The 17,452-nt window shown below is 56.3% G+C and overlaps 3 protein-coding genes across 3 annotated transcripts; 2 read left to right on the top strand and 1 right to left on the bottom strand.

The window, feature by feature from the left end:
- Positions 1–20: 20 nt before the first annotated feature.
- On the top strand, positions 21–1,306 carry BJ171DRAFT_581116 (NAD binding oxidoreductase; the record flags this gene model as incomplete). The annotated part of the gene is made up of 2 exons (XM_053114084.1): positions 21–269; positions 407–1,306. The coding sequence occupies 2 exons, from the start codon at positions 21–23 to the stop codon at positions 1,304–1,306; spliced, it is 1,149 nt and encodes a 382-aa protein (XP_052967519.1).
- A 172-nt stretch (positions 1,307–1,478) lies between these two features.
- On the bottom strand, positions 1,479–11,146 carry BJ171DRAFT_616098 (putative death-receptor fusion protein-domain-containing protein; the record flags this gene model as incomplete). The annotated part of the gene is made up of 30 exons (XM_053115347.1): positions 1,479–2,018; positions 2,149–2,281; positions 2,407–2,592; positions 2,798–2,872; positions 3,003–3,252; positions 3,344–3,650; positions 3,817–3,978; positions 4,086–4,370; positions 4,477–4,525; positions 4,663–4,785; positions 4,885–4,951; positions 5,035–5,127; positions 5,199–5,221; positions 5,433–5,575; positions 5,706–5,760; positions 5,878–5,991; positions 6,104–6,169; positions 6,272–6,483; positions 6,594–6,851; positions 6,970–7,111; positions 7,210–7,515; positions 7,591–7,789; positions 8,002–8,203; positions 8,314–8,433; positions 8,504–8,639; positions 8,726–8,810; positions 8,955–9,178; positions 9,281–9,548; positions 9,689–10,562; positions 10,963–11,146. The coding sequence occupies 30 exons, from the start codon at positions 11,144–11,146 to the stop codon at positions 1,651–1,653; spliced, it is 5,709 nt and encodes a 1,902-aa protein (XP_052967518.1). The 3' UTR covers positions 1,479–1,650.
- Positions 11,147–11,768: 622 nt separating this feature from the next.
- Positions 11,769–17,358, top strand: BJ171DRAFT_441657 (uncharacterized protein). Its single transcript, XM_053108080.1, has 11 exons — positions 11,769–13,809; positions 13,902–14,033; positions 14,116–14,412; positions 14,540–14,809; positions 14,941–15,093; positions 15,181–15,685; positions 15,786–16,042; positions 16,169–16,295; positions 16,423–16,536; positions 16,635–16,718; positions 16,825–17,358. Exons 1-11 carry the CDS (start codon positions 11,872–11,874, stop codon positions 17,022–17,024), a joined length of 4,077 nt encoding a protein of 1,358 aa, XP_052967517.1. The 5' UTR covers positions 11,769–11,871; the 3' UTR covers positions 17,025–17,358.
- Positions 17,359–17,452: the final 94 nt, after the last annotated feature.

Here is a 17,452-nt window from a genome sequence, read left to right as displayed (position 1 = left end):
TGCTCTGCTCTGCTGCAGCCATGCTGGCCTTCCGTGCTGTTAAGGCCCTTTCCCGGGCGTCGCCGGCGCCTGCAAAGGACGAGAATGCCGTGCGGATCGGCATCCTGGGTGCAGCCAACATTGCCCCAATGGCATGTGTCCTGCCGCTCTCTCATCTGCCGAACGGCACCGCCTACGCCGTTGCTGCCCGCAAGAAGGAGCGAGCCAGCGAGTTTGCCAAGAAGCACAGCATCCCGGTTGTCCACGACTCGTACGAAGCGCTTCTGCAAGTATGCTTGCTGCTGGTCCAGGAGGAGACAGTTCCTGAGCAATCCATGTAGCTGCCCAGTTCATGCTTCTGCCTGTCCATGCGGCCCCCTTCATGCCCTTGCAAACCTTCGCACTGTCCCCGTTTTTCGCTCGGCAGGATCCCAACGTCGACGCCGTCTTCATCCCGCTTCCGAACGCACTGCATGCCCGCTGGGCTGTCGAGGCCATCCGCCATGGCAAGCACGTCCTCTGTGAGAAGCCCTTCACCGACAACGCATCACAGGCCCAGGAGGTCATCGACGCCCTCGCTGCCCACAACCAGGCCCGGCCCGCCGACTCGCCACCGGTGCTGTGCATGGAGGCCTTTCACTGGAAGACTCATCCGGCCGCCCAGTTCTTCAAGAGCGTGCTACAGAACCAGGTCGGCGGGTGGAGCATTGGTTCTGTCCAGGCTGTCCACACTGCTTTCAAGATCCCCTCGATCGCCTTTGGCGACACCGACATCCGCTACAACTTTGGCCTTGGCGGCGGAGCCACCATGGATGCGGGCTGCTATGCCGTATCTGCCTGGCGCTTTGCTGTCGATGCTTGCTCCTCGACCAAGGGCTACGTCCCCCAGGTCGAGAACGCAACCGCCACACGCTGGACCAAGGACGACAAAATCGACGTCAATATGACCGCTACACTAGTCGGTGCCGCGGGCATCCAGGGCTCCATCACGGCCATGTTCCAGGCCGGCCTGCTCTCCTTCGAGGCCACCATCACCGTTGTCGGCGACGCCGGGACGCTGACCTACACCAACTTCATCGCGCCGTCCATCTACCATGCAATCGAGCTCAAGCCCAAGAACGGGTCCGGCAAGCTCAGGAAGGAGTACACCCCACAGGACGGATACAAGCCGACCTACTTTTACCAAATGAGGGCCTTCCTCGACGCCGTTCAGCGCAAGAATGCCGACTACGAGGCCGTGGGCTTGACAGAGACCGGCGACGCCCTCATCAACATGACTGTTATTGATGCGATCTACACCAAGGCGGGGCTACCCCTTCGTCCGTGAAAACAGCGATGTGGACCGCCCGCTCGGATCTTTGGATACTCTGTATTCGACGTGTGTGAACCCGAAGATGTCTTTCTGTGTGTCCGTGATCCACGGCCGATATCAGTGATCGCGGCATCTTTTGTCCAAACGTTACCGTTCAATGAATGCATCCCAGACTTTCTGAATCGTCGCAATATGCAGCGAACCAAGAGCGTCCGGCATGGGTGTCCCGAATTGTTAATCTGGCCGATGTGCCGTCGACCCAAACGAGGCCACATTCGGTTATTCGAAGTAGGAAGGGTGTCTGCTAGCCACCGTCATCGGCTGTCTGTTTATCCTGCTTGCAAGGTTGACCTGGGCCGTCATGCAAGAAAGTGGATGGCCGAGTCGAGCCTGGCCAAGAGCGGATGGAGGCGGGTGGCAAGGGGAAGGCCAGACGTGCTTTCGCCGAGAAGGTAGAAGCAGCAGACGACACGAGCGACCTTGGCAAATCCAGACGGCGTCTGAGCCGCATCCTGCAGCCCGGCATCAAAATGTTCCAGACTCTGGCTCAGCGCACTGTTTGAAGCGATCTGGTGGCGGATCGACTCCCGGGTCGACTCCTGAACACCGGCGTACTGGCTCATGAGCTGCTTGAGTGCCGCGGTAGCGAGGAGGACGTCCACGATGTCCTCGTGGTGAGAGTTGTGCTCTTCCTTGGCAAAGAGGACCTTGGTTCCGGACGCAGAACCTGTGTTTGTTTCAGCGACGGACGGAGGGTGGGTTACCGATGCTGGGCCAATCCAGCCAGACGCCTCCAACAAAGAATCGATGCCATCGATAATACGGCGACCCCAGCGCAAAAGCAGCAGCCAACGTACCAAGCACAATGTGCTCCAGATCCAGCACCACAGAGAACTGCTTCGCCAGATACAAGGCGCCTTCAGCTGAGTACTTTCTTGCGCACATATGCTGCACAAGAACGCCGCGACATTTTGTCGCAATGATTGGCTCCTGCAGAACCAAGATGCACGTCAGTTGAGTTGGTCGTGTTGGTCGTGTTGGTCAAGGCAGCGAGTCCGGCCGCGATGATGCTTTAGCACAGCCTCCTCCCTCAGCTTGGCCTCAGCACTACTCACCGAGAGAGCGACCATTGCGCTGACAGCAGCTGCCATCTCTTCACGGACACCTGGCTCTTCATCCTTCAACAGACGATCAATCAACAGGAATGTATCCACGGACTGATGTTCGTCTAGTTGACTGAGCTTGAGACTTGCCAGGGCCCACTTGAAGGCATCGACAGCGGCCACTCGGATGGAGAGCGCCTGTTTCGCAGAGCAAGCGGCAAAGCCAGCAGGCCGCGCCAGCGCCAACAGAGAAGAGGTACATCGGCGTAAGGTGGGCCGTGGATAATGGACCCCGTCAGCGGTTGTACGGGGCAGTTTTAGCATTAGGCTGGACAGAGACAGCGACAGCGACGAGACAGACTGAACAGGTGCAGAGTCAACACGAAGAGAGCGAGCAGCATACGTTGTTGGGATCGCTCCATTTGCCAATGACAGCGATCAGAGACGATGCATAGGTGCTTCGCTTGTCTTCAGAGATCTGTGATCCCAGGTGCGCAAAGATAAAAGGGCATACATGAGCCATAGGGCGAGGGAGTGTCGGTGGCAAGGTCTAGTTGCTGAGCATCGCATCGCGGCCAGCGGAAACTCGAGCGCATCGCTGTGCTTACCTGAGGAATCAGAGAACCAAGCAGCGGCATGATAGCCTCGACATAATTCGGGTTGGCGGTTTCGAGCGATCGCTTCATCAGCAGGTCCCAGATGGCCGGAATCCTCGAGACGTACGCACTGTTCACGCCGTGCTGAAGATGAAGCTGGGTCAGCAGCTTGGCTGCCTTTTGGATGGCAATGTGGTAGGTCGAGTGCTGCTCCACAATGGTAACCAAGGCTGCCTGGAGTTGGCTCAGATCGACTCCCAGGCTTTTGAATGGAGAGGGGCGGAGATGCATGCCAGTCAGTGACAGTCCGTCGATAGTCCTTCCACAGCAGTCTGACACATCCGTGTACATACGCATGGATAGGCTCCTCTCCTTGGCAGTGGCTGTCGACAAACTCCAGGACAGCCAATTGGACTTCATAGTCGTGGTCGAACAAGAACAGCAGGACAAAATGCTGCAAGTCTGTTGCCGCAGCTTCAGCTTCGAGCCGCAGCGCCTTGATTTTGAGTCCCTGGAGGACCAGTAGAGCAAGACTGCGGCGGAGAGCAAACCGAGCCACGACAATGCTGCTCGAGTCCGCAGTGGCGATGCGGGCCACTGCCGTTTTCCAGATTCTGGGACGAATTGTGGCAAAGTGGCGCTCTATCGACGCTTCGATTTCTGTGGGGGGGGGGAGTGGTATTTTCAGATGGTGGATCAAAGACATCAGACCACGGGTCGAAGAGCAGTTGATTTGATTTGGCTGAATCAAATCGAATCGAATTGGATTGGATTGGATACGTTGTGGGGTGGGAAGGGAGCTTCCCGGATGCTGCCCGAGGCTCACCTGACGATTCATGTGCGGTGAGGTTGCCGTTCTTCCAATAGTCGCCACTGACAAAGAGTTGACCGAGGATCGATGTCGCCAGCTCGGTTGTTACAGCACATGTGTTCTCTGCAAAGACCCACCAGATGGATTCAAACAGGGCTGGCATCTTTGCCATGATCTCTGTTGAAAGAAGGGGGGACGAAGAGGCTCGAGATTAGCAGCCAGTCCAGGCTCACCGACGGGATCCTGGCTTCATTTTTAAGCGTGTTCCAGAAGGTGAAGATTACCTTGGCAGCGAGCCAGACCGTAAAGCTCGATCGAGAGGTGTGACGATAGCAAGGCATGTGTCTGGAGCAGAATGCCATGCAGATGATTCTGGCGGCCTGGGTTGGCTTCGGCGAGCAGCGAGCTGAGAGTCGCCATCAACTCGCTTGGCGCAATCAGCGAAGCGAATGCACGCGCCGACATTTCGCGGGCTTGGAGGATCGAGCTCCGCGAGCAGCGATGCACAACGGGCCGAAACGTGGACAGCATGTTCTCCGATCCTTCTGTCTCGAGAATAGACGGCTTCACTGCGGAGTGGAGAAGCCAAATTAGAGGTGGATGCTGCTATCAGAACGAGAGCCGGGTCGCTGGCGACTGCCAAAGTAATTGCTTCCAAACGGCATGGCTACTCACGGCGCGCCAATATGGTCAGGATGGGATAGAGTGCAGGATGGATTTTGCCCTGAAAAGCGTGCATGAGGAGGTGCGTTGGAGTGTGTTAGTGTCTCGACGGCGCCGAAGGGTCAACAGGGCTCGCACAGAGAAGCCAGGAGCCGCATCGGATCAGTCTGTGTCGCCGTATCCGGCGAGACGACGCACCGTTTCCAAGGCCGACACAGCAACTTCAAGCTCCTGCAGGAGGAAACCGTGCAGCTTGGGGAAGCGCGTGAAAAACTCCCGTCCAGTCACGGTGTTGATGCTGTGTTGTTCATCTCTGGATTTCTGCATCAGGAACCGTTTCGCGGATGCGTTAGCGACAGCAGAGTCGGATACATCGATTCAAATGGCATTTGACAAGCAGACCCTCAGCCCCATACCAACCTTGACACCCAAAGCTTTGGTAATCAGGGTGGAGAAGAGCATGGCTGCACAGTTGCGAATGGGGAAGCTGTTGGGTGACGAGGCGGCGCGGGACGGTGGTTAGAGCCCGTCCTAGATACTCGCACAGTATCGACACCACCGCAGTCTAACCTGGAGGACGAAAATCCACGGATGCTGAGAATGAAGCCATCGCTGAAGTAGTCGCGCACATCCTTCACGATTGAGGCATCGGTCAGTACAGCCCTGGTGATGTGGGAGAAGATGGGTTAGATGCAGTTGTTCATGCGAGAGTAATGTCGGGGGACGGTGCTTACCGGATGACATTGTATGCATGCGCCTGTTGGTACAGGAATATATCATTGGCTGTGAATACATGGGCGCTCTTGGAGCAGCTTGCCGATATCATCGAACGCATGCCAAGACTGCCCAAAATGGCAAGACACCCGCTATAGAAGCATTCGCCCCTGTCTAGCATCAACTCGAAGCCTTCAAAGCATGAATCAAAGCCCCGATGCAAGCAAGAGTGCACTTGCTGATGGAGCTCTCACCTGAGGCAGATCCAGGCGCTCGTCTCCTTCGGCATCGATGGGTTCAAAGGCAATCTTGAGCAGACGCTCGATCGTGGTGGTCAAAATAGCCTTCTTGGCAGGAATCGGGGCGCTGATGACGGCCAACACACCGTAGGGGAGACCTAGTGACACACAGGGAATTGTGTCAACGAAGCTCTTGTCCGTCGTGGCTGTGGAGACATTCAGCAGTATCACTGTCCCTATGCCCACCGCGCTGCCTGAGAATCGAGACAGTTGCAGGACGATATGTACCTGCGCTGCGGCGCGTTGTCGAGACGCTAAAGTCCTGGACCTGATGGATAAAGTTCTACACACAAATCATAGCAGCGCGGCTCGGTATTAAAGCACATGGCTCCGGGTGTGTGTGTGTATCGGTCTCTGCACTATGCAGGGCGCCAAGCCCGTCTGAATGTAAGCTACCTACCTCGAGCCACTCAAGAGGTAGCCTGGAGATTTCGGTGCTGGGGCACTTCAAAAATGCAGTCGTGACGGCGGCAAAGGCTTCATGGACCGAGGAAAAGGCTCCACGGTGTCGAGTCTGAGCAAGCGTTGAGGTGATTCATCAAACGGGATGCAGATGGCCGCGCTGGAGCTGGAAGGCTGGAGCCCTGTCGACACATTTGCAGTGTAGGGGCGATGCTGCTACTTACCTTCATCAGCAACATTTTCAAGAGATCTCCCCCCCTTGTGACGTTGGCGAACGAAACCAGTCCGTCCTTGACATCCCAGAGCGCGCAAGTGGTATCAGCTACATTGACCGAGCGGACGACCAGAGGAGGACATATCGACCATCGCCAACACAAGTGCCTGGACAATACCTGATCGCAGTCCGATTTAGATAGTGGGGAGCGCACAAGAATGGCGGTAATCAGGGCGGTGCCCTCCTTGATGACGCGGAAGGATTGGTGCAATACAAGTTGGTTCTTGAGCGACTTTTCGTCGAGATTGACATCTCCGTCCGTAGCCACGGCGTCGTCCTCGAGCATGTCATCCTCTTCGTTATCGTCTCCAAGCGAGGGCAGATGGCCAGCTGATGGACACGACAAAGAGAATGAGTTAATCGAACTGTCCTTGCCGCCGCGCTGTATATACAAACTTGGAGCGAAGGTGATGCAGGGCACACTTGGTAGCACATCTTACCCGCCGATGCATCGCTCAGCACCGGGAGGACAAACAGCGAGGCCCTCTCGACGGTGTCGAAAAGATCGTTGAGCAGAGCAGCCCACTGGCTGCGGTTATCTGCAACCACGCGGTCGTGGTACTGGATTTCCTCCACGATATTGACCAAGGCAGCAACCAAGCCGTGCACAGGATGGTCCACCGCCAAGGCCAGCAGACTCGATGCAGCAGCATCCAAGCGGGACTTGACCATGGCCAAGATGCGGTCGATAAAGTTCACTGGGGTCATGGATCAAAATGCAAGTCGGTGAATAACGCGCGTTTTGAGCAGCGGTATCGAGAGACTGATCGTCCTCAAGTGCTCAAGGTAGCTTAATCAGCACTTCAGGACACGTACACATTGGGCAGCCGTGGTCAATATCATTCAGATGGGCCTCAGGAAACCGAATGTTGCGGCTGCGATCGCGAACGAACTTGCAGAACAGCAGGCGAAGTAGGACCGAGCCGGCATCGCATTCATTCGCGCGGATGTGGCAAACCTGGCAAGCGAATGGATGGTATTCAAGTCAGAATGCGCTTGCAACCGAGGTACGCCCAGCCATGTCGATCGCCTGCCATCATACTAGTGGCCACCGACCTTGCGCAAACCGAGATCAAGCAGCTGCTGGATTTCGCCGTCCGACTCCAATCCTGGAGTCTCTTGGAATCGAATTAGCAGCTGATACGCCATCTTGCGATTTGCATCATAATTGTCGGTGTCGATAGTTGACAGGAGCGCCGAGACAGTCGATCGCTGAGCCAGGGCAATGTTGATGGGAAGAGAAGTCGGATCGACGCGGAGGTTGTCGTCGACCTGGAACGCTTCGCTTTCTTGGACAACCGCCATCAGGGACAGGCTGGATGTGACGCGCTGGAAACTGGAACCCGGGAAGAGGGATGCGATCTGTCGGGCGATCGAGTCGCCTTAGCGTTAGCGTGGTACTCAGTGATGGGCAGGACATGTGTGTATAGCTCGTACCAGGAAGTCATAGAGCCAGTGCAAGAAGGACGCTTTCGTGTTGAGCTTGTCCATCAAGACGGCCAGGGCAGCCTCCTCTTCCGCAGATGGCTTTGCAGGCCCCCGACTGGCTAGATAATCTCTCTTGGAGGAATAGTCTCGCCAGTTGCCGTAGAGCGTGCGACGTAGGCGAATGAGGAATTTCTTGATAAATGCCTGACTGTGATTGAAATGAGTGCTATTAGCTACAGGATATGGGTCCGCCTGGACGTAACACGCTCTCCGGACCACACACAGCAGACAGCAGACAGCAGACAGCAGACAGCAGACAGCAGACAGCAGACAGCAGACAGCAGACAGCAGACAGCAGACAGCAGACAGCAGACAGCAGACCACGGATAGCGCATAACGCGATTCGACGGCTTCGCTTACGTTTTCTGACGGAACTCGGGCGACTGAACAGAGCTATTGTAGGTCAGGAACTCCTTGACCAATCCAAATTCGACCTCACTTGTTTCGGCGGTTTGCTTTCGGCTCTCACAGAGCAGGCCCAATGCATCGGTCCGGATATGCATGTCCGGATGGCAAATGGCCTGTTGGACAATTGCAGGATCGACAAAGACGCTGTCGGGTGCTAAGGCGCCACGGATATCAAAATACAATCGGTCAGCTATGCGAGTGATCAGTGGGGAATCTCGCCACGATCGCTGCTACAACGGTACAACACTGGATTCGCCCGGGTACCTGTGGATCCAATTGAGGCGACCGCACCAACGGTTCGGCCGGCCTTGAGGACCGAGATCAAGCCATGGAGGCGATAGGAGATATTCATCTTGGACTGTCCGCTCTGAGTGGCCCGAAGCTCTGTTCGTAGTGTCAGGAATCCTGCGCTGAACCAAGACACAGAGCAACAGTTGTGCAGATATATACGTACCCTCCATGAGGATGGCCAGTATGTCACCTCGCTGTTTCATGAGAGGAGCGGCGATGTGCTCGCCCATGGCCTTGCGGAGAACCTCGGCTTCGCTTGTCAAAGACTCAATAACAGGGACCAGCCACCATTCATCGCTCTGTTTGGACCATAGGGGGAGGATGGAGAGTCAGTGCCGCTTGAGAGCAGCGGCACCACAACCAGCGGTTTCGGCACTTTTACTACCTTCCATTTTTCTTCGGGTTCCTTGAATCCGGCTTCGAAGAATCGGTTCAAGAATGCAGCTATCGGAGACACCATCATTGCGTTTCTAGAGGGCACGGGTGGGTGACGATCAGCAACCCTCGTCATTTTGGCTCGACAAAGTGCGGCTGCTTTCTTGCCAGTCCAAATGCAGTTGAAACAAGCGCACTATACAACAGCGTGACGGCTGGGCTGATACATCGGGAACTACCTCATCACGTCGAAGCACAAAGAAAGGAAATCGGGTCTCAGCGCAAGCAACTTGCTGGGTGGGATTCTTGTCAGCAAGAGCGAAAGCAGATCGTATTTGACGCGTTGGTGCCAGTCAGACTTGAGGAGGTTGTCGAGGATTCGGCTGAGCGTTGGATTGGCGCCAGTTTTGGGGTCCTCATAATGGCTGGATATGGCCAGGAGGCCATGAAATATATCCCTGAGCTTGGACACGCAAAGTCAGTGTCAGCGAGGCCTGAAACCAGGTGCAGGAGTCGCCATGTTGATGATTGGTTTTGGGATGGCTGGGGCCAGCTCGATACTTACACAGTGCTGGACTTTGTCGACGGGATCGTTCCAGCCGTCAAACACATATGCAAACAGACGTCCGTAGAGGTCGTGATGAATGGTTTTCTCGAAGCTAGACTGACGGAAGACTTGAGCGCTGCGATCAAGCCCTTGCGCCTCGGATATGCGCTCGAGACACTGGGCGAGCGTCGTCAAGGCCATGACCCGCGTGCCTGAATCGGGATTGCTGTCGCAGATCTTGATGATTTCAGTGTAGGTTACTTCGAGGAGATTTGTGGTCTCGCTACTGTTGCGGGAGGAGCCGCGAACAACAGAAAAGGCCGCGGTAAGTGCTGGCACACGACACTCGATCTCACGGTGTGCATGTGGATGTATCCCTCGATGACTCAATATCCCCAACGACCATTTGCCGCGCGTGACTTGTACCTTTCTCCAGGCCGTGCAAGTCGGACCACGAGATCATCAACGTCGAGTACTGCCAGGCATCCTCGAACAAACGATAGCACTGCATAAGGTTCCTCACAGAGGATCGAGGATCGAATATGGAGACCTGGGATAGCAAGCGGCTGCTGCGACTCGACAGAGCCGGCAAAGACGATGCCGCCCCATTCGACAACGGGGATGCACTGCAGAAGCGACGCTGCAAAGACGCCGGCCAAGAACTGGATATCCCGGGGAAAATCGCCAGAAAAGCAGAGGGCAAACGAGATGGCTAGGAGCTGGCGAGTGGAGTCGTTTCCGAGCTCGAGCGTGTGCCTGATGTGTTCAGCGGAGGCCTTGGTGAACTTTGTCCACAGCGAGAGCATTGCCTTGAGGCATTCTTGGGCGCCCACGACATACTTTTGAATCTCGATTTGAGTGGTAGCTCCGTTACCCGAGATTTTGCTTTGGGCGATGAGGGCCTGTGCCTCGGTAAAGGACCAGGCCAATTGGGATGCGAGATGGTTGCTGGTGGTCTCGAAAGCGTTGGCGAGGAGCTGCCGGCCGATGGGCCAGTCAGCGGTGGTCTGGATCACTCCACAGATGTGCACTATGCGATCCAGCTGAGCTTGTCGAGCCAAGGTCTGTCCAGGAGCTTGCAGCGCATTGGAAAAGCCGCTGGCGAGCATGCGATCCAGAAACTGCGGATCATCTTCGATGAATTCCCTGGATTTTGCCAACACAGCAATGATCAGGACGCGGATCTGCGATTCGGGTGCGCCAAAGTAGAGTTCGACAAAGAGTGGCGCAAGCAGCTCGGAGATAAACTGCACATGATCTCTCTTGAGCGTCTGCGAGCAGACAGCCGAGAGCGTCGATGCTTTGAGAGCGCAAGGCGATCATGACGCAGAATGATGCGACGATGCGATGGGCAGGCCGACACGAGCCGAGCCGGAGATGTGTCGGCAGTTCCGTTTCACGACATGAGATTGGATCGAAGAGCGCCACGCAGCACAGCACAGCACAGCACAGCACCACGCCAGCCGCCATGGTGAGATTTGAGCGGCACGGAATGCCGATTCAGAGCAGGTTGATGGATGGTCGGTAGTTGTCCGAGGCGAAGGTGAGGAGAGAGGCATGTCGTAACGATGTAAGGGCAAAGTTCCAAGGCAATATGCTGCAGGCCAAGCGGCCGCGGCCCAGATGACGAACGAATACGGCGGTTGCGTGACGGCGATGGCGACGGCAGGCACCGGTCAGTGAGGACCAGTCCGACGCACCTAGTCTCTTCAGAACGGTGCATTGAGACCGAGCGTTGTGTTCTTGGGCCAGCTCCCGGATCACAGCCAGCACAGACGCCTGGCTCTTGTTGGCCGGCAGATACTCGGCGGCCCGCTGCGTCCATTTCGCAGGGAATACCAGGGGAGCGAGATCCTTGGGCCCGGGGGTTCGAGACTTGCGCATGATGTCGGAACAGCGCTCGCTTGGATCGAGCAATACCGCAGATCGTGTTTTGCAGGCCCTGGGGCAAAAAAAAAACGGGCATGCACGTGATTGTGCGGTTTCGGGATTCGGCCTTGGCCGTTGGGAGTGTGGGAGCCGCAAGCCGGACAGCGCTCTTGGTGTTGCCCTGTGTCGCGCCTTGGCCACGACCAGCAAGCACGCCATTCCGATTTCCGATGCGGCTGTGCCAGTGTCACGTGTGGGCGCTGCATGCCCGACAAAGGGTCTGTTTGCTGCCAAGAACGTCGCACAGACACCCCACCCAAACGGGCAGAAGCCTCGCTTGGCCTGGGCATCTCGCTGGGCATCTCGCTGGGCATCTCGCTCGGGCATATGGTCGCAAAGTGCGTTCTTGACTATATCAATCCGTCCCAGGTCCAAGTTCAGTCCCAGTCCCAGTCCCAGATCCAGATCCAGATCCAGTTCCAGACAGACTCGCCGCACTTGTTATTCTGCTTTCCGAGCTGTGCGGCTGCACCCCCCCTCTCTCTCCTTCTCTCTCGCCTTCTCTCTCGCCCTCTCTCTGCCAGGCGCGTTTTTTCGGGTCCTTCCTGTCCGGGCTTGCTTCTCGGACTCTGCCCTCATTCGCTCCCATCCATCTCTACCGAACCGGCCTTGCGCCTGTCTTGCCTCAAACCCGCCCGAACCCGCCCTGAGCGACCCATTCGTGCACCCGAGCTCGCAGCATGAACGGGGACAGGGGCAACGACGACGATATCGGTCCGCTGTTCCCGCAGTACCGGCCCAGCCCTCGCCAGCCTCCTGCGCCGGCTTATGCCCAGCCATATCCGTCGGGCTTCCAGCAGGGTGCTCCACCTCCTCAAGGCTTCCATCATCCGTATGCGTATGGCCAGCCGCATCCCTCGCAGCCCTATGCACCGGAACAGCCGTATTACGCTCCCCAGGCCGGTGGCTCCGCTCCTCCAGTTGCGGGCTACGACCCTCGAGGCCCAAGATCCTACTCCCCTTACACTCCAGGCTATCCGCCTCAGGTCCAAGGCTACGCCCCTCAGTCCCAGAGCCATGCCCCTCAAGGGTACGGTTATGCCCCTCAGTCGTACGGATATTCTCAGCAACAGTCGCCTCCCAGCGATCCGCGCCGGGCTTCCTACTATGCTCCTCAAGGTGCCGGCTATCCTCAGCCCCAACTCCACGCCCAACCCCACCAAGGCTATCCCGAGGTCCCGTTTCCCGCTGCCAGCGTCCAGCCGCCCTCGATCTCGGTCGATCCAAACTACTACGCCCCTGCTACGCAGCACCCGCCTCAAGATCACTATGCGCCCAAGTCCTCTGGCGCCCCAGCTGAGGCGGGCTCATCCTTTGTCGCCCCTGTTCGAATGGTCTCCCGGACCTCTCTCGCCCCGTCTCCTCAGTCGGGCTACGACCCCCGCGGCTCGCCCAATTCTCCCTACATCGATCGCCAGCCATCCCATGACTCGGGAAGCCTTCGCCACAGCGTCCTTCGTCCGTCAAACGAATACTCTCGCCAGCCTTACATCCCTGTCTATTCCGGAGGTTCCCACGGTTCCGTCGATGCTTATCGGTCCGAGACCCCAGTCGAGTCCTCGTCGTCTCCCCCCACGCCTCCGGCCCGTCTCCAGTCGCATGCTCTCAGTCACTCGGTTTCATCTCAGTTCGAGCGTCCTGCCGGATACACTGCGCCGCCTCGCAGTCACAGTCGGCTGCAGAACCGCATGAGTATAGCAAGTATTTCTTCCAACATGTCGCTGCTTGGCGGTCTCCCTGCCCCCTATCGGGTCGACAGCTCCTACCAGAACGAGACCCTCGCCGATCCCTCCGGCATATCCAGCAATCGGTCGTCGTATGTTTCGTCGAGCAATGGAAACGTCCCGCCGATCCCCACGGAAATCACCGTCATTGCCAGCATCCCTGAGGCCAATGCTGCACACCCCCATCACCCCTTGCTACCCGAAGCCTCAATTGCCGAATCCATCGTCGAGCCGATGGAGAATCTCCGCATGAACTCTCCCGACACCATCTCGCTCGCACCTTCCGAAGGCCCCGAATCTCCGCTTACCAGTTTCCTCCAGCCCAATGACACCCGCGTGAGCAGGGTGGACTCGCAGCGATCTCTGCGTACCTACAGCTACAAAGACCACGACATCAATCCCGCGGCCCTCTCGCAGATCGCTCTAGTCTTCCAAAACAAAATCAGCCTTTCGGAGAACGAGATGAGCGGTATCTCGTATCCCGATTCCTTCAACGGCCGTGCGGCCGTGACAACTTTGATGACCATTCTCAAGACCACCGATCGCTCACTAGCCCTGATGGTTGGCAAGATCCTCAGCCAGCATCGCTTCTTCCACGACGTTGGATACTTGCATCTCGGGCATCTGAAGGATAGTGCCAGTGAAATCTACCAGCTTGAGTCATCAATCTTGGATCGCGTCGCCTCCGGGGAGTCTGTCCAGTCGCCCGTCGCGGATTCTGCGGCCAGTTACTTGCCCCAGGGTATCCTTACTCCCTTGACCAAGTGCTATGCCAGGTTTTGTCCCGAAAACAGCACCTGCTACAGTTATTCGTGCCCATACCGGGCCCAGCAGGTCAACCGTATGCGCCGCTTCCTGGAGCACTCCGAAACCCATCTGGATCTTCAGCAGGATGTAAGTCACTCCACCAGCTACTGCATTACCGATCGCACTGCTTTTACAAATTCGATGCTCACCTAGCCGGTGTTATTGCGGCTCTGCACTAGTCTTGGGAGACCTGCGTGTCTCGCACCGTCTTTGACAGCATGCCAAAGGAAGAAAAGAAGCGACAGTTTATGATCCACGAGATCATCGCGACAGAGCGAAACTACATCAACTCCCTGCGCTTGGCACTCGAGGTATAGAACCGCGTCACCAATCGCCACCCAGGATGGCCTAATGCTTACCACGTATGCCATATTCGCTCGTTCTCCGGCACAGGGATTTGTCGAGCCCTTGCGCAGTAGCAACGATCTGCACATTTCTGAAAAAGAAAACTTTATCCGAAACGTGTTTTTGAACATGTCTGAGATTTTCACGATCGGGCAAGAGCTCTATGAGCGTCTGTATGAGCGCCAGCAGGCCGACAAGTACGTCATCCACGAGATTGGAGATATCTTCCTCGAGTTTGTTCCCCGCTTCGAGTGCTACTTTCAGTATTCCTCGGGCCACGTCTATGGTATTGAGATGTTCAAGAAGGAGAAGAGCAAGAACAGCGCCTTCAGCGCACGTCTTGAGGCAAGTCTGTCTGCTCGCACCTCTGACGCCACTGCATCCGTCCCGCAACCCCACATGGTTTCCGGTGCGTATGGATTGCCTCTGCCTTGCAGCTTCTCCTAACGTGTCTGTTTGTGCCAATCCACAGGCCTTTAGCCGCCTCCCAGAGTCAAAGTCGCTTCCCCTTGAAAGTACCTTGATTAGCCCCACCACTCGCCTTGGTCGTTACGGCCTCTACCTCAAGGACCTTATCAAGTATTCGCCCAAGGACTCTCAAGAGCTCCAGAACATCGAGACGGCTAACCGCATGATCAAGGATCTCACCCAGCGTATCAACGAAGAGAACCGAAAGCAGCAAGATCGCCTCACTTTGAGCACGCTGAACTCTAAATTGGCGTGCGAGGAAGATGTCGATCAGGTGCGTGGCGATCTCGAGGCTGATCTGGGGACGGCCGAGTGGCGTCGGACTTGACTCGACTGGAGTTGCGGGCTTGGTGCAGTCGAGCTAACAGTCCACACGGATGGATGTGTATTCGTTTCTATTGTCAGGATCTGCGCCTGATGGACGACGATCGTCGAAAGATTCGTGAAGGTGCCGCCTCGCTGATTCGAGCTGGCGAGATCAAGGTCTACGTGTATCTCCTTGACCATGTGCTCCTGTTAACCACCGTGCGTCGTGAAAAGATGGTACTCTATGAGAATGTAAGTGGCTCCGCGATCACCCGGCTCGTCATTTCACACTGTCCGCGCCGTCTAACCACCGTATGCGATGATACTATACTTTCCTAGCCCATTTTACTGGATCTGATCAAGCCTGAGAGTATCCAGACCCGCGCCGGACACAGCTCCGAACATGGGCACTTGTCACTCGAAACTCACTCTGGCGAGCGGTTCGACTTGAAGTTTTCTCACAGCATCGATGCCACTGCATGGGCCACTGATATTCGCAACCAGATCCAAAAACACAACGAGCAGGTCGAGCAAACCCCGGGCACACTCGTCCCCAAGAAGCTTGGCGATCTTCCGCCCAACACAGTAGCCAATTATGAAGGCGTCAACTACGATGAGATCGTTGGCACGGGCGTGCTGCGCGGCAAGCTCATCGTTGCCACCAAGAAGGGTGTCTTTATGGGGCCAGAGTCCAGCGCCACTCCTTCAGTCGAGACAGACAGAGCCGTTCTGAACTCTGTCTTTGGCTCAAGCTTCAAGAAGATTCTCAGCTCCGCGAGCGGTGATATCAACTTTGTTCAAACAATCGAGACAAGACACGATGACCTGATGATTATTCGACAGGGTGAGCCATCTGCTGCTCGTCGTTGATGTGGCAAGTTGCACACGCAGCCTCTGTCAGTGTCAGCGTCATCTAACATGGCCTTGTGGGCTGTCGTCTCCAGACAAAACTGTATATCTGTATCCTGTCACCAAGCAGACCACATCCGATCCCTCGGTCATGGCCGGCGCCGCTTTCAAGCTCAACTCTGACGTGGACCTGATCCAAACTGGTATCTGCGGCAACCGAAACTTGATTGTGCTCACCAAGGTTGCATTTGCCTTGAAGGACAACACCGTCCGTATCTGGGACGCAACTGAGAAGGCCGAGGTTCAGAAGGGCCTGTTCAGAAAGGAGACGGTTCCTGCCAAGAAGTTCGAGGTACAGTCCACACCAAAGCACATTTGCAGCTGAGCTGCAAGAGATGCAGCATTCGGCTCTGCACACCGCACACGCCGAGCTGCGTCAAGGCAGATACAGCTGCTGATACACGGCTCCTCTCGATAGGACTGCTTCCATCCCGCGAAGGTGCTTTCGGTCGACTTCATGAGCCAGATCCTGTGTCTGGGCTCCGTGAAGGGCTATGAAATGCTGCGCGTCGACGTTCTGAACAACGAATGCGCCGGCGCTGGTGGTACGTTGACGCAAGCGCCGCTTCGATGGCCGCGGCCATGGCCCAAGTAGCCATCGCTCCTCTGCTTATGACCGCGGTCTCTCACTTGCTCACTGAACTGCGTGTGTCTGCATCCCTCGCTCTGCAGCCCTCCTCCGACCCGACGATCCCAATTTCGCCTTCATCACAAAACGTGAGTCGGTGCATACCCACGGCATCTTCAAGAACCAGAGTACCGGCGACTTTTTGCTCTGCTACGACGGTACGTTGAGTTTACGCAGCATTGGCCAAAGCCATGGGCGTCCATCGAGGCTGAGTAAAGCAATGTCTGCCTGTCTAATGCATACACGTTTCATTCAGACATCGGCGTCATGATTGACAAGAATCGATATAGCACAAAGCCACCATGGAAGATTAAGTGGTTGGCCAAGCCCCAGGCCTTTGGTGAGTGGCTGCCATGGACTGACATTGTCTGCAATGAACCTTGTGCGAATCTTTGCCTGTGGCTGTGGTTTGTCGGTGCTGACGGCCCTCCCCCTCTTGTGTCCAGCCGTCATCCAGGACTCCCTTATCGTCTTTGGCAACCGGCTGATCGAAGTCCGCCGACTGTCTGACGGCAAGCTGCTGCAGCTGTTCCCTATCTCGTCGAGCAGCTATAGTTGGCGTGTGGTAAACCCTGCGCTGGGCCATGTTGTGTGCCTGATGCCAAACGGCACCCAGCAGCTCATGAAGCTCTGTCCGCGATCGTGAGTCGCCTCCTTCTCCCGCGATGTTTTTTTTTTTTTGTTCTCCACCCGGCTTTGCCTGTCCTCTTCTCATCCCTGGCCCGTACTTGCTCTTCTGGCTCGACCTTGGATTTGCTCGGCCATCGCCTTTGCTCATTCCGTGCTATTTTGTGCTATTTTGTGCTTATGAGTTCCGACTATTATTTTTTTTTTGGTCTCATAGTTTGCCATATACGTTGATGCTCGGCGGATGATTGTTGCCGCCAGAGAAGAACTGGGGCAGGATACAACGCATGCAGCTGGTCTTGGGAGTGATTCGTTCGTGCTCTCCACAATACATCGCATTTAAAAGAACAGCGGGACTCTCTCTTGCCCCGGCCGGCGGCTCCCGGCTTAGTCTTCAGCGACCTGGCCGCACGTTGTCTGCTCCAGCATGCCATGTGCACCTTGCAG

The sequence above is a fragment of the Polychytrium aggregatum genome, assembly GCF_025602895.1.
Source record: "Polychytrium aggregatum strain JEL109 chromosome Unknown BJ171scaffold_15, whole genome shotgun sequence".
Taxonomy (NCBI): domain Eukaryota; kingdom Fungi; phylum Chytridiomycota; class Chytridiomycetes; order Polychytriales; genus Polychytrium; species Polychytrium aggregatum.
Note: the sequence above shows the minus strand (reverse complement) of the source record. Positions and strands in the feature narration are given on the sequence as shown.